The sequence below is a fragment of the Echiichthys vipera genome (genome assembly GCF_963691815.1).
Source record: "Echiichthys vipera genome assembly, chromosome: 11".
NCBI classification, from domain to species: Eukaryota; Metazoa; Chordata; class Actinopteri; order Perciformes; family Trachinidae; genus Echiichthys; species Echiichthys vipera.
The window spans coordinates 2,475,102-2,492,282 of NC_139836.1; the positions used below are offsets into that span (position 1 = coordinate 2,475,102).

Genomic DNA, 17,181 nt, shown 5'->3' on the forward strand with positions numbered 1-17,181 from the left:
GCAAAGCGTTTTAGCGCGTACATGCATAGGGCCCTAACCGTCACCTATTGCAGGTTAAAACCGTAGCTTTGGTGACAAAACCTAACAGACATCAAAAGCAACCATCGCGCTCCACTTGTGTTCACTGTTCTGTAAGAGATCCTACGAACCTGTTCATGACGATACGTCCAACCGTATAACAATGACACACTTCTTCCACTTACGCTAAACTGATCGTCATGAACTTCTGTCGTTTAATGCCAGTAGTTTGCGACAAAAGTAGATTTATTTGTATTTAAGAAATATTTCTGGAAAACCACAATTAAACAAAGCTTAATAAGCTCAATAAAAAGACATACATCGTCTCTGTGTCACTGCTCGGACACTGTTATTGGTCATGTCCAGATACCTCCGGTCTGATGCAGTTTCACTCTATTCCCAGTGATTTAGCTGGGTGATCACCACCGAAGTGCAAGTATAATTCATCTATACGGCTGCATGGTGTCTGAAGTGTCTGAACACTCAACATATAAGGTGGCTAAAAACAGGATCCCTAAGAAAAAGGCCCGGCAACTACTTTGGAAGTGTTTTAGAAGTGTTGAGCCCTGCTGCACGCTGTTGGAACAGAAGAAGACATTGGATGACATTGACTTCAGCTCCCAGATTATCGTGGATGAGGACTTCAGTTGTAACACTTTTCTGTTTACTCGGCTGTCAAAGTCGAGTCTTTGCAGACGCTTCAGGATCTAAGACCTCCTCATGATACGGCTGCAATTTACATTCTTCAAATGTGTCTCAGCGAGCCTCTCCATGGGGAATCAGGGCTGTCGGGAAGACCTGCACTCGTTGAGTCATTTACATTTTTACCTTAAGAGGTGAATAGTCTTATTTTAATTGGCTGTAAAAAAAGATTCAAAGTCTTGCTTTTCCCTTTGTCAAACTGCAAGACAATGTGAGAGTGGTATAGCTGAGGCCACCGCTGTGCAAATTAGCATGTGACAGCACCTGATCCCTGTGATGGGTGGGCTGCCACGGACCCGTTTTAAAAATCAGTTCAAAACGCAGCGAACACGGACGATAAAGCATAGAAACCAGCGATCACTGGCAGCGTGACACACTTGACTGTAATATATTTCGAGCACGCTCGACACGGGGGGAGCTTTAAATGGCCCTAATAGGCGGAAAGGCTGTGTCTTTGTCTTTGCTGAATCCTCGGAGACCAGTTGGGAGGGGAAGGGAGAAAGAAATTGGGCAGAATGGGCTTAAGAGGTTTACCGGCATTTGTGCAGCAGGTAAAACGGCCTGACGGGGAAAAAGCTGCAGGAGAGCTGATCTGGGTCCAGAGGGACATCACATTAATACAGGCATCAGGGAGGAAAGAGCCTGGCTTTGCATTCAGGCTTCCAATGCAGCAATTTACATCATCCCCCCCTGACAATATCAAGACATATGATGAATGCACACACACACACACACGCACACACACATACAGAAAATACAGCATGCAAATATACTGTAAGTAAATAAACATATACTTAATATAGTAAATGAACACATACTCAAACATTCCTCCTGATTTATCCCCCCCACAAACACCCCCCTACACACACACACGCACGCACGCACACACACACACGCACACACACACACACACACACCAACTCCAGCCAACAGCCATCATTTAAATTTACAACAACTGCAGTCGTTAAACACAACTATAATCAATAAGCTGTTTAGACCACACCCTTTTCTTCCTGATCCACACCACTGCAGAGCCACACACACACATCTCTGACATTACACACACACACACAAACACACACACACACAAACAAGCACACACACAAGCACACACAAGAATGTACAAATTACCATAAAACTGAATGCAATCCAATGCAAAAGTCCTGAAAACGGTGCTTTACAGTGTTGTGTAATGTTCCTGCAGAGACGGAGTCACAGAGGAGGTGAATCTGAACACAATCATGTTAAACAGAAAAAGCAGTTCAGGGTTTAACTGTTGCATTTACGGCCCAAAGTGACATCATGATGAGGCGCTTAAAGGTCTGAAAAAGGCTGTGAAAACACCCTCAAAGTGAGATTACACACGTCTGCAAGTGTGTGGAGATCAGCTGGGGTCGGGGTACAGTGCAGGATCAGGGGAGGCTGAGGCAGTTTCTCTTTGTAGTTGACTAGTGACCCCCATGTTAAACAGCCGTTTACACAGCATCATTAAACCTGTTTAAGGACAAAAGAACATTCTAGTCTGTGTGTTTAGCTCATATCTCCATGACAACACTGAGGAGGAGGGGCTAGTTTTTATTTTACTGGAGGTTAAAGTTTATGAATAATTAGGGGCGTGGTCTCTTGAGTGACAGCTAGCCTCTGGCCCTCACTTCTCCTCGGAGGTAAACGTCAGCCAGATGGACGTACGCCCCTCCCCCCAACGTCACATACATGCCCTTTTTTGGTCAGAGGAAATGAGGCGGAGTCAAAGTCTGACAAGATGGAGACTCCCATAGGCGAGGACGACTGGATCAAGTTGAGAGAACGGACCTCGACGGAGACGCTACGTCTGTTTTTTATACAGTCTTTGATCGTCTCTCAGCTCCAACTGCATTCTCTCATGTCAAGATGCTAATCAGACCGTAACCATGACTGCAGCATGAGGAAGAAGTATTGGCCGGGTAATCAGACAGATGGGGTCTGTGTGATGTAAATTTATTGTACATGTAGGCTCCGTGGAGCGGACATGTCCTACACTACTGCGCTGGAAAACCAGCACGGATGCTGTATTTGATTGTGTGAAGAGCTCCGTCACTACCTGCTTCTCTACAATTCATCTTTAAAACAAACAAACAAACAAATGTGCAACAATTCATAAATGCAGAACGCATCCTTCAACCAAGACTCAATAGGAAATATAATATACAGACTTGTACCGTCACATGGACTAAGGGCGCACTCACACTGTCCTTCCGCACCGGGCCAAAACAGGTTTTTCGGCTAAAGCCTAGTGTGTTTGACCAGTGTGAGTGCAACCGCTCCGCGCATAACTGCGGACAGCGGGCCTTCCACGGCCCGTCTGAGAGAGGTGGGCTTTTGTGGAGCGCGTTTGCACATGTACGAGCACGAGCGTGCGCACGTGTACGAGCACGAGGCCTACGGCGGTTCTGACGTAATTTATGTGCGCCTGTTGGGACATAGAAAAAAGAAGGAGGGACAATGCGCGGACATTTCAAACAATGGCGGTGAAAGGTTCACGTTGGTGTGATGCGGAGGTGGAGTGTTTACTGCAGATTTGGTCGATGAAAAGATTCAAAAACAGTCGACAAGACGCACAAAAACTCAGAGGTCTACGGAAAGATCTGGAAACAAAGCCACGAATCGCCATGACGTCATCAATGCGTGTGACGTGTTACGGCGTGATGACGTATAGGCAGTAAGAAGCACTTGCGGCCCAGGCAGCGTGAGTAGAAACGGGCCTGGGGCGCGGGGGGATAGGGGAGGGGGGGACAAGTACCCTAAAGCCCGGGGGCGCGGTGCGGAAGGACAGTGTGAGTGCGCCCTAAGTATAATTGCATGAAAAGGTAGGAGGCACTTGTGTCCCTATGGTAATTTCTAATAAAGTGTTTTATGTGGAGTTGCTTCTGATACAGAAGGAAATAGGACAGAATACAGACACCAAAGATCTCACACTGAAAGAGTCACATCACGGTAGAAGCACAGAAACAGCAGCTACATTCATTTTCTATAGAACATACTGTAATTGTTTGGAGATCAGGGGTCGGTCGGCTGTTCAGGGGGAATATTTTTGTAATCTTGAAGCACAAACTGCAATTACCACAGGAGAGAGTGTGAGAACAACAGAGAGGGACAGAGGGGTAGAACATGAGAGGAGCAGGAAGGACGTAAAGAGGACTCCAAGGACCCCGGCGCTACAGTCCAGTCATTACCGAGGGCCTACGGTGGCCCTCTGGGTACGAGCCCAGGAGCTGTGACAGCATCGGGCTGCCTTTCATTTCCCCCAACCCTGAACCAACGGCTGCTTGTTAAAAACCTGGAGTGAAGGAAAGTGTTTGGCTAATCAATAAAAGAAAGGGACGGAAAAAGAGGAGGGAGAGGAAGAGCAAGAGCACGAGGACACAGATGAAATAGAAGAGAAGCTGAGGCAGAGGATGAGAGAGGACGACGGAGGGTGGAGATAATCAGTTCATTTACTTTTCTCTTAATCCTCAGCAGGGCTGCAGCCTGCTCTGAGTGGGAACCCTGTCCTCACCGGGACAACGCCGATAAGACTCATCTACAGCAGTCTGAGTTAGCAGGAGCCCTCCCTCCCCTCACCAGGACAAATGTCTCTGCACTGGTCTCCATGGGGCTGGTTCTTGCTCTTGAACCACGGTCCACGACCAACATCACGGCTGCAAGTGGTCACCGCGGTTACACCCACTGAGTGACAGACCGACTGTCGAGTTGCAGTGTTAGCATTAGCTTTAACGTTAAGGAAAAAAAACATCCAAAACCAAGTTTTCCATCTATTTAACTGCTTTTTTAGTTAATTTCTAACAAAGAGTGAGTAAAAACAATGGACATTGATCTTATGACCCACTAATGAAAACAATATCTGTGTCTGTGGTGACATTCCTGGGCTAAATAAGACGCCACGTTAGTGACTCTGCTGACAGCACTTGGTCTGTCGGCCAAGATCATCGCTAACAGTTATGCTACGTTCACTTGTAATCGGATATCAACCCCTGAGTCAGGCTTGTGGTGAGGGCCGAAGTGTAATAGGAACATGTTCGTGTGTGCGTGTGTGGGTGCGTGTGTGTGTGTGTGTGTGTGTGTGTGTGTATGGATTTAAGAGGGGAACATTTAGGGGAAGGACAGGAAGTAGAGAGGTGGATGTGTTTCAATAAAGTTTACAAAACAACAAAAAAAATGCAGTTGTCAACACACACAGTGACCATGAACATGACAAAATGGAGGCTCTGGAAGAACAGGCTCGCCTGCAGTTACATCTCACCACCACAGAGGCCGCTAGAAACACGATATCACAAATCTGATGGAGTACAACTTTAAAGAAATTTGCAGCTGCCGTTTATCGTCTTTCATTTACATGTTTATGCTGCATACTCGTAAAGTTCTTGTCAGAAAACATTAATTCATCACAGAATTAAATTTGTGATTTTAGGTTAGAAATAAACACGTACAAAGAAAACAAACAACTTTGCTGTCCACCAAAGTTCACCCTCGCTTCTGATCCATGTCTTTCCATCTCTCTTTTACATGTTTTAACTGTATTTTCTCATCTAACTACACCGAGTCCTTTCCACCAAATCAGTCATTTGTGTGTTTGGAAAGGATTCATTTAAATCCCCATTTTTATGATTTAACCACTTTTTAACCACTAATTTAACCACTATATATTAACTCAAATGAAGTTAGTGAGTAACTGAATCCTGAAACACCAAATTGTTCCCGGAGTTCATTTTTCTCCCAGCTCCACTTCTCATCACTTCATCTGTCGGTTTTATTCCAACAATAAGTAATTATGTCGAGGACGCACGTGCGTGTTGGCAAATACATGCAGGTGAATGTTTCCAGGGACTGAAATGTGTTTACAGCACATCCTCTTCCTCCGTGTTTGCATATTCATAAAGACCTAATGACCAAAGTGAGGCAGTTGCCAAGTGCTGCCTCCACCTACATGCAAATGAGCCCGGCTCTGCCATATGTGCGCACTTGTTACGAGAGCGCTCAGATGCAGCTTTTTTTTTCACCAGGTGCTTAAAACCCACTTGTTCATCAATCTGGAGCGAAAACACCAGAAACAAACTGCAACAGAACTGTTTTTCAGCTGTGCATCAAAATACGTTATCACGGAACAAGGACCAGGTAATAAATGTGATGTTCCTACATTAACTTTACTCTTTTTTAAACCTCTGTAAATGCATTAAAATGTATTTTATGGTGATTAATAAGTAGGGCTTCTCCTTTAAGGGCGCACTCACACTGTCCTTCCGCACCGGGCCAAAAACCTTTTTTCAGCTAAAGCCTCGTGCGTTTGACCAGTGTGAGTGCAACCGCTCCGCGCATAACTGCGGCCAGCTGGCCGTCCACGGCCCGTCTGAGACACGTTTGCACATGTACGAGTAAGCGCGCGCGCACGTGTACGAGCACGAGCACGAGGCCTGCGACGGTTCTGACGTAATTTATGTGCGCCTGTTCGGACATAGGGGAGACCATGCGCGGACATTTAACAACAACAATGGCGGTGAAAGGTTCACGTTGGTGTGATGCGGAGTGTTTACTGCAGATTTGGTCGGATGAAAATATTCAAAAACAGTCCCTTAAAGTACCCTAAAGCACGGGGCACGGTGCGGAAGGACAGTGTGAGTGCGCCCTAAGTGGACTGATCTGCTATGTTGGTCTTAGTTTACTACGACTTCTTTAATCAGTTCGTCTTTTTTAATGTGTTTTTCAGTCTGACGGACCAGGCCAAGGAAGGTATGACCACATTTATGGTTAACACATGATTTAAAGTGTTGCTTTTGCAGGATTCTTTGTGGAGAAACTCAGTTTCAGTCGATCAACTATTCCATTAGTCGACAAAATCGTGTCATCAACCGTTAGAGGATTAAGACTTCCATCAATCAAGGACAGAACTATGGATAAGTTTTTTTTTTTTTTTACCAAAGTAATGTTTCTATAAGATATATTTCATTCAGTAAATAGTATGCTCATCTCATCTCATCTCATCTTCAGCGTCTTATCCGGGGTCGGGTCGCGGGGGCAGCAGCTTTAGCAGGGGACCCCAAACTTCCCTTTCCCGGGCCACATTAACCAGCTCTAACTGGGGGATCCTGAGGCGTTCCCAGGCCAGTGTGGAGATCTAATCTCTCCACCTGGTCCTGGGTCTTCCCCGAGGCCTCCTCCCAGCTGGACGTGCCTGGAACACCTCCCTAGGGAGGCGCCCAGGGTTCATCCTTACCAGATGATCCTGAACCACCTCAACTGGCTCCTTTCAACGCAAAGGAGCAGCGGCTCTACTCCGAGTTCCTCACAGATGGCTGAACTTCTCACCCTAAATAATATGCTGATTCGATATTTATAAAGTGTAAAGTTCTTCCAGGACATGAACCCCGGTCCTCCAGGTGAAAGTCCTGTGTTTTGGACCCATCCACCAACCTGACCCCCGATTTAGCGCTCTGATACTACGTCGCCTGATTTCCTTCTTTTCTCCGAACGTCATTTCTACAGGATTACAGATCAATGACTGAACTGATGATGAATGTGTGAACTGTGAATGACGACAGTCTGGATGCAGTGACTGGCTGCAGGACAAGTCAGCTTATTGGTAACGTGCTAGTGCTGGCCTGCCACGAACACCCACCTCAGGCACTAACTGGACTGTTTGACGACTAACGTCAGATTATGTGGAGCAGAGAAGGGCTGCACGGAGCTTGCATGTCCACACGAGCAGGCTAATCTGTACTGATGTCGCTGATGACTGCTGCCGACTTCCTGTCTGGTTAAACAGGCAGCACTCAGCTTCTCCTCCTCTCTTCCACCCTATGGAACATAATACTGCCTCAGTGAGATGCATCCGATAGACCCTGCTGCTCCTCCTGTGTGTGTGTGTGTGTGTGCATGTAGGTCGTACTGTTTCAACTTGTTTTAATCCGATAAAGGACACTTTGTCACTGACAGGAGAGAGTGTTTATGTGTGTGTTTGTGTGTGTCAGATATCTGATTAGGAGAGGCTTCCTATTTAATGATGGCAGGCGCAGAGGATAATAAGTGACTGAGCACTGAGCGGCAAATCAAATCAGCCGACCAATCATGCCAGCCCTGCAACAAAATGGCTGCTCACCTCTGACAGGGGGCTTTTAATCAGCTGGCCTTTAGGCTGTAATGCATTCAAGACGCAGAGAGAGAGAGAGAGGGAGGGAGGGAGGGAGGGAGGGAGAGAGAGAGAGAGAGAGAGAGAGAGAGAGAGAGAGAGAGAGAGAGAGAGAGAGAGAGAGAGAGAGAGAGAGAGAGAGAGAGAGAGAGAGAGAGAGAGAGAGAGAGAGAGAGAGAGAGAGGGAGGCACACAGATGGAAGCCAGAAGAACGGCGTCGTTCAGCAAAAGTACAAATGAGGAACTTGCGGAGCAGAAACTTGTGTTTCGTTTCCTGCTGTCGGTGTGAATTTAGAGTCTCGGATGTAAAAGGGTGGAAACAATCTGTTGTTACGGTCATTTCTCTGTCGAGATAACGTTTATGCTAAAATCACAGACAGAGATGTTCGAATTAGAAACAGTTACGGTCTCAAGTTGTACAATTTCCAGCAAAAGTAAGAGTTAGTTTCTTCCAAACACAGAGCGACGGAGGCAGGAACTAGGTCATGTTCCCAGCGTTTCGTGGGCTCAATCAATAAAAGATGAGGTTTTGATTAGAACGGATCCAGGACGGTCCTAGTTTGTGGCAAAATGGTGTCAAACATAACAAATTACTGTGTATTTGCTTGTGACATCGTGAATCAGTACTAATGATATTCATGTTCTTACAGTTGGACTCATGATTTAAGATCTTAGAATAACACAATGTTTAACTTTTGATTAATGAAAGTAAGGCTCAAATAAAAGTCTCAGGTCTCTGATTAGCTATAAATGCTGAAGTTTAAGGTCTAAAACAATCAACGATAAATACAACTTTCAGCTTAATCGTCTGTGTCTAATGGATCTTTTCCCCGTTGAGTTAAAGCATCGAGTGGAACGTGAAGAAGAAGTAAGAAGCTGAAGGGATCCTGAGTAACATCGGGGCTGATGCTGAAAGTCACCCCCTTCGTACGTCTGAATAAGGACCGTTCGTGTAAACGTCGTGTCACGATGGTGTGTGTGTGTGTGTGTGTGTGTGTGTGTGTGTGTGTGTGTGTGTGTGCAGGAGAGCGAGGACGGAGGTGCAAGGTCAGCGTGACACAACCAATCAACATCTGTTCCGGCAGAACGAACGATTCCGACGCCCGCTCGCTGCCTCACAACCAGCCCTCGACTGAGTGTGGGCTGACGTCAGGACGCCGCCGGGGAAACACTCACAGGTCATATTAGTGTGTGTGTGTGTGTGTGTGTGTGTGTGTGTGTGTGTTTGCATGGATATATACATATCTGAGGACAAATCCTGCGAGGTGAGGATATTTGTCTATGGGACTATTTTCACTTTTTCCTTTTGCAGGGTTCCTTCTCCCTCTCCAAGGTCAAATTCAAGCACTTTAAAGGTCCATTTCACAGCTTTTCCAGCAGCTTACAGTTGTGGTTAATTACATATTTATAGGAATTCATTGAAAATTAATATTTCACCTTTGTTTTCATTAAAAATCACATTCATAAAGATGGAATTTTGTTATAAACAGCTAAAATTGTTCTGTAACACCAGAAGGTTAAGAAATTAAATTATATTTCTATTCTATAACAAAAGAAATTCATACAATTTCAAGCATTTTAAGCACTTTATCCAAAATCCAAGCACTTTTCAAACCTTGAAATTACAACAATAAAGCATTTCAAGGATCTCAAGCACTCGTACGAACCCTGTTTTTACTTTATATCCAAGTGAGGAGGTGGAATATTCACAGCCATCATCCTCATCCCATATTAACCAATAGTTTTATTTTCACTCAATTCATTTCATTTTCCTACTGTTTGCATTTAAATCAGGGCCCATTTCACATTAAAAACATCAACTTTATGCTCTAATTACTATTTTTAGTTCCCCAAAAATGTTTTTCCGGACAGAGGGGGCAACAGTTGTCCCCTAAATGTGTTTTAAATATCCTACACTGGTCACAGTTTTTGTTTTTTTTGAGGCTCTTGAAGTTCCCTCCTTCACTAAAGCGAGAACTTTAAGGGCGCACTCACACTGTCCTTCCGCACCGTGCCCCGGGCTTTAGGGTCCTTGTCCCCCCCTCCAGGCCCGTTTGTACTCACACTACCTGGGCCTCGGAGAATGCTTCTTGCTGCCTATACGTCATCACGCCGTAACACGTCACACGCATTGATGACGTCATGGCGAAGCGTGGCTTTGTTTCCAGATCTTTCCGTAGACCTCAGAGTTTTTGTGCGTCTTGTCGACTGTTTTTGAATCTTTTCATCGACCAAATCTGCAGTAAACACTCCACCTCCGCATCACACCAACGTGAACCTTTCACCGCCATTGTTGTTGTTGTTAAATGTCTGCGCATGGTCCGTCCTTCTTTTCTCTATGTCCCAACAGGCGCAGATAAAATGATCTTAGAACCGCCGTAGGCCTCGTGCTCGTGCTCATGCTCGTACATGTGCAAACGCGCTCTACAAAAGCCCACCTCTCTCAGATGGGCCGTGGACGGTCAGCTGGCCGCAGTTCTGCGCGGAGCGGTTGCACTCACACTGGTCAAACGCACTAGGCTTTACCCGCAAAACCTGTTTTGGCCCGGTGCAGAAGGACAGTGTGAGTGCACCCTGACAGTATTGCACATTCTTCTTTGGAGACACAGAGAGTGAAAGAGATTCTGACAGAGAGTCAACGACAGCGTGGGTGAGCCCTGGGGTCCCTGTGAACGAGAGGACCTGACACCCACACCATGTGAGGGGAGTGTGCATCAGTGTGTGTGTGTGTGTGTGTGTGTGTGTGTGTGTGTGTGTGTGTGTGTGTGTGTGTGCTTCACTGCCACAAACAATAACATCATGTTTGGTGTTAACGCAGGCTGCCACACTTTCACACAGCTAAAGGGATGTATCAGTGAGAGTGTGTGAGTGAGCACGCGTTACACAACAACACGAGCTCAGAGTCTCCAGCTGTGTCAGGTGAACCTAATGCTACAGTAACGGCTGCTTTGATTAAGTTTACTGTACGTTATAACTACTTTGTGTGAGCTGAGTGGTTTTAAGTGTTGGTGAGTCACCGCAGGGACACATTTAGTGGTCTAATGACTCCCCAAGAGTTGCATAATAGTGAGCCTACTTCTCATTTGATTTATTACCTATAAATATAAAACATACCTTTAATTGCTCGTTTCAAGTCTTCTTCAATACAGCATGATGTTCATTTAGTAAATCAGGGTCCATTTAGAGTTAAATAGACCAGAAAGCATCCCCTGGAGACTCTGTCAATCAAAAACAGTCTGTTCTTTGCACGTTGTTACGGTACTTTAGATCTGTATGTACTACTATTGTAAATATGATATGTCAGGTCACACTCTATATATACTGTTCTATGTTTCTTTTTTTTTTTACAAATGTGTTGTTTGTATTATATTCATTCATGCATTCATCTTCAGCCTCTTGTCCCTGTCGGGGTCTTTGGGGGGCTGGAGCCGATCCCAGCTGATATCGGGCGTGAGGCGGGGTCCACCCTGGACAGGACGCCAGTCTATCACAGGACACATAGAGATGAACAGAGACAGACAACCATTCACACCTACGGGTGATTTAGAGTCATCAATGAACCGAACACCTGCACGTCTTTGGACTGTGGGAGGAAACCGGAGAACCCGGAGAAAACCCACGCAGACACGGGGACAACATGCAAACTCCACACAGAAGGGCCCCAGCCGGGATTCGAACCAGGAACCCTCTTGCTGTGAGGCAACAGTGCTATCCACCAGCACACCACCGTGTCGCAGTTGTATTTAATTGTTGCTGTTAAATATGTCGGAGTTTGAAACAAAAACAATGGGATTATTACTACGTTCTGATTCTGATAGAGCGGGGGACGCTTTAGGGCGGGGCTAACGGCCACCTGTCAATCAGGATAGAGGTTTAGTAATGGGTATCCACGGCAACTGTAGATATTAAAATAAAACAAATGAACATGTTTTTGGGTGTTGTCTGTGTTAAAGTTTCAGTGTGCAAAATAAAAAAAAGACTCCTGACTCACTGACTCCATCTCTCGTTTATCTAGTAGCGTGTTCTGTTAGCCTAGCTGCTGGGCGGCGATGCTAATGTTGCTAAAACAGTATATGTTAGAATGATAGACGTACGCCCCTCCCCCCAACGTCACATACATGCCCTTTTTTGGTCAGAGGAAATGAGGCGGAGTCAAAGTCTGACAAGATGGAGACTCCCGTAGGCGAGGACGATTGGATCAAGTTGAGAGAACGGACTTTGACGGAGACGCTACGTCTGTTTTTGCAACAGTCTTTAGCGTTTAGCTTAGCGCAGCAGCCCCGAAACGACGCTGGCTTTGCACTCGTCCAAATATGGTAACAAACCAAAAGGTTATGTCAAGTTTTTTTTTGTTTTTTTAGATTTCTGTGTTTCTCATGAACCATTGAGACTTTTAAGTTGATGGTAGAACATCACAGAATGAGCCAAAATAGAGGATTATGATAATATCCACAGACCTGCGGCCATTCTTTGCTGATTGGTCGAGGAGAAAGTTCGACCTGACTGAGGCGAAAGGTCAGAGGGGCTTTAAATGAGTTCATCCCCAGGGAGAAATGCATAACTCGTCCACATGTCCTGACGTCTGGCCTGTAGCTGTGGAGATCTGTTGTCTCTGCCTCTCTCTTTTGTCCTTCATGTGAGTGTCCGTGTGCATGTGGATGCTATTTTGTGTGCACCTGCATGTGTGTGTGTCTGTGTGTGTGTGCGTGTATGTGTGTGTTCAGGTCTATTAGATCAAATGTATCAGAGCAGGTCATTACCAATTCTCAGGACAATTTCTCATCCTCCCCCCATTCTGGCGTCGGAAGCCACCAAGGTCACAGGACAGGACGGCGAGTGCTCCTCGTGTTACACAGGAGCAGGTCTGACATGACGGCGAGATAGGCCTCGTCGTGGTAATTATCGTATCACCTTTCAAGCAGCAGATATATGCAGCTCTGATAATGTAGCATTAATGGGAAATGCTTATGAGGGGAGCGATCGATGGACAAATGACCCGTAACGAGGTTCAGGACACAGAAACATTTATATCAACCAAGCCCTGATACAACCAGACGACTGGGATCAAGTTTCCAAATCATGTTTCCACTTGAAATGATGTGCTGAGTGTTAATATGTTGTGTAACGGCTGCAAACAAGCTCAACTCTTAGCAGCACGTGATCAGTGGCTTTAAAGAGCTGAGGATGAGTCTCTCTGCGAGGGTCCCAGAGGGTCTGCATTATAAGGCGCACCTTCAATGAATGGCTTATTGTGAAACGTTTTTCATATATAAGGCGCATAGAACAGACGCTACAGTCGAGGCTGGGGTTACGTTAAGGACCTCCTCTAAGTCCATTGATGTTAAGTTGGCGTGCTAGCGCTGTTGCCTTCAGTGGAACAGTGATCGTACGGACTCTTCTACTTGCTGCTCTCTGTTCAACAACCCACTGTTGGAGTTTGTCCTCCAGCTGCAGCCGTCTCGCTCTGTTCCCTCTGAACTCTGTTTAGTCTTCTTTACTTGGCGCAGGTCGTCTTGTTGCTTCCTCCACTTCGGCACCATTGATTGGTTCATGTTCAACTCTCTGGCTGCTGCTCTATTCCCGTGTTCTACTGCGTGACTAATGGCCTTGAGTGTAAACTCTGCGTCGTAAGCGTGTCTCTTAACAGGAGCCATTTTGGGCTCTTTACACAAACACACACATGGAAATGAAACGGCACGCTTCACGCAGTCGTATATCTCAACATGCACCGCGCGTTACTTCTTCTACGGGGGAAATAGAGTCGGCGGCTGCTCACCGTAGTTGGAGACCTGTTGTGGCTCAATATTGGTCCATATATAAGAAGCACCGGGTTATAAGGCGCACTGTCGGCTTTTGAGACATATGAAGGTTTTTAGTTGCGACTTATAGTGCGGAGAATACGGAACATCCACGCAGTTACAGACTGCTCAGATCTCACACCTCTCTGCTACGTACGATCAGTTTCATGGCTGACCCTGTTTGACAGTAACCGTTCAATGAAGCCCAAAAAGAAACTAAAAAAACAAGTTTTCCTCTTCGTCGTCCATTTCTTCCTCATCATAGGAAAACTGTGAGTACTTTGTTTGCTGGCATTGAAGTCTTGTTTTTTTTAGCACTTTACGATTGCACGTTGGTCTGTGAAGGCTGCTGCCGTTTTCTTCTGCACGAGAGACGGGCGTAGTTCAAATGGCTGCACGTCATTGGACAGTCCTCCAACCAATCAGACCAACCATCCAGATGACGTACTCCATCCGTTTGCCCACCAGTGGCGCTATCTGGTAGATTTAACTTTTAGCAAAACCAGTGGACAAAAACACTCTTTCTTTGGAGGAAATGCTCCAGTTTTCAAAGTCAACTTGCCACTGAAATCATTTAAAACTGAAGCGACAGCTGCATCCACAGGGAGCGGTTGCTGCGCTTCGGTGGTCGCCGTGTTGAACGTAAATTGTGAACACAAAACTGCTTGCGATGCTTCTCTGCCGTCAACGTGTTTAACCAGCCAATAGAGCGGCAGGTGACAAAAGTCAGCTCTGTGATTGGATCCTGAAAAAAGGGGATAGGAAACAGGAGGAAGAGACCGGTTTCTTTCCAGATCCAGGTGCGGAGAGAGATCCTATCTCCGGCAGAAGGGGGTGGGGACACACGTCCAGCACTTTCCTCTGACCTGGTGCACATTTTTATGTGTGCAGTTTGCACATTTTTGGATAACCCTCCCTTTGAAGGCAGGGATTTGCTGATAAAAATAAAGTAAATAAAATGATATGAGCCCAATACTTTAGATATAATTTACAAATCAGGTTTTTCTTCACAGCGAGGATCATTTCACATCTCCGAGATTACCCAGAAATCCGTATTTTCCCTTTAGCTTTTACCTGAGTGCTTATGTAACCTAATGTATCTCATTTATCATCTCTCCATTCATCAGTCCATCCACTCATCCATGCATCCATCCTCTGCTTTATGTCTCTCTCTCTCCCCAGATCTGCTGTCCTTCTCCCTCCATCGCTCAATTAGGCAGTCTCCATTTTCCGCACCATCTTAAACGCTGGACATTTTCCCCGTACGATAGTCTCAACATCCGTTAAGCAGCCGGCCCGTCTTCACTCTGCCCTGATTTCTCCATTCTGTCACTTCTTGACTCCATCCATCAGCGCGCACACACCCAGCACCCTTCACGACAGTCATCTTAAAATATCACCGGCTAAAAGTCTACTTCAATTTAATGGATCATAAGGCTGGAGCGTGAATATTTAGTGTGCGAGCCGCTGCCGCCCGGAGATTTAATCCAGTGCTACATAATTGATGGAGAGACATTGGGAAAACTCACAGATCATTAAATGTGATAGCAGATTTGCCAAACACTTCTCAAAATAGTTTATGCTCGACGTACAGAGACTGTCTGGGCGATATGTTTCACAGAGAGACGGCGTCTAAAACTGGAGATGAAGACGATGATTCATCCGTCCAAACACCTCGACGGACTCACTTAGGCAGGGGACTTAATATCACGACTGTGCGTCCCTTTGAGACCTTTTATTCTGCAGGCCACAACACTTCTATTAAACTTTATCTATTTCTGTTTCACTGCATGGGCAGAGTACCGTCTCATGAAATACCAAACGCTCCTTGATACTAAAGTAAAATAATTAAAAACAAGTCCTGCATTCAAAATCTAACTCCTGAAAAGAAGTCAAGTAAGGACTAAGGGTGCACTCACACTGTCCTTCCGCACCGGGCCAAAACAGGTTTTTCGGCTAAAGCCTAGTGCGTTTGACCAGTATGAGTGCAACCGCTCCGCGTCTAGCTGCGGCCAGCTGGCCGTCCGCGGCCCGTCTGAGAGAGGTGGGCTTTTGTAGAGCAGGTTTGCACGTGTACGAGCGTGCGCACGTGTACGAGCACGAGCAGGAGGCCTACGGAGGTCATTTCCTGTGCGCCTGTTGGGACGTAGAAAAAAAGAAGGAGGGACCATGCGCGGACATTTAAAACAATGGCGGTGAAAGGTTCACGTTGGTGTGATGCGGAGGTGGAGTGTTTACTGCAGATTTGGTCGATGAAAAGATTCAAAACCAGTCGACAAGACGCACAAAAACTCAGAGGTCTACGGAAAGATCTGGAAACAAAGCCACGCATCGCCATGACGTCATCAATGCGTGTGACGTGTTACGGCGTGATGACGTATAGGCAGCAAGAAGCATTCTCCGAGGCCCAGGTAGTGTGAGTACAAACGGGCCTGGAGGGGGGGACAAGGACCCTAAAGCATGGGGCACGGGACGGAAGGACAGTGGGAGGGCGCCCTAAAAGAACTTACCGTGCAACCAAACGGCCTCCTTAGTCGTTACAGTGGTCTATATTATAGTATTAGATTGTTATTATTGATGCATTTTAATGTAGCTCCTTTGAACACCTTTGATTTGAAACTCTGCAAACACAAATCATTTAAAGATGAACACGGGGAACTTGTTCTAAACAGAGCGATCGATACTGAAAGAGATCTGGAGCCAGAACGTTCTGGTATAAATGACTGTGAACATGCTCCTTCATCCTCCTCACAACCGAACCCTGAGTGTCTCTGACCTGGATCTTGATCGGCCAGCTGAAGTTGGTCACGTAGACGTAGAAGGTGATGTTGTGGTGGAGTCTGAAGTTGAACTTTTCACACGAGAAGCTGTCACGGTGCTCTTTGATGTTGGTCCTCGCTATGATGGGCATCTCTTCCCCCGAGATGGTGCCGGCTGGAAAACACAGCAGGACAGAGGGTGCAGAGTTCAGACGCTTCACAGGGTTTACGTAGCTAATCACTATAAACCCACATATATTAAATAACAGATACATTTACTGATATAATAGTGAACATGTGGCAGAATGACTGGGGCTCGATCACGAGTGAAAGTGTCATTTAGGACGCTTTAAGGACAACGTCACTGCAGCAGGAATAAACCACGAATAGCATGAAGAGACTCAAACAGAGCGACCCTCAGCCGAGCTGCTCGCACTGTGAGCGTCCTCGTAAACATGCTTTTACACAGGAGGCGATAAGTGAGCAGGTTGAGTGGAAAAAGATTTGAAGACGTCAGTGTCAGGCCGTTCATCGCACGCAGGGAAACTGTTTTGGTGACACCCGGCAGTGATTCAGAGCGAGCTTGTAAATTTCTCTCTCAGCGCTGAAACGGTGTGATTTCAGGGTCCTGTATCAGCACTTCTGTGGCAACGGCGGACTTTTTCAGATGTTGTGAATAAAATATTCCCAACTCTTGCTTTATCAGGGCCATTAAACACTCTGTTATAGTCTCTCACACAGACAC

The 17,181-nt window shown here is 46.1% G+C and overlaps 1 protein-coding gene across 1 annotated transcript in view; it reads right to left on the bottom strand.

Annotated features, from left to right (window-relative positions):
* Positions 1-17,181, bottom strand: part of LOC310953914 (attractin-like protein 1) — a gene marked incomplete at its 5' end in the record, with an annotated part of 258,550 nt that overhangs the window by 144,502 nt on the left and 96,867 nt on the right. The window contains one exon of the mRNA XM_083923179.1: positions 16,454-16,611. Coding sequence (XP_083779305.1) covers positions 16,454-16,611 — 158 coding nt within the window. The remainder of the gene's footprint in view (positions 1-16,453; positions 16,612-17,181) is intronic.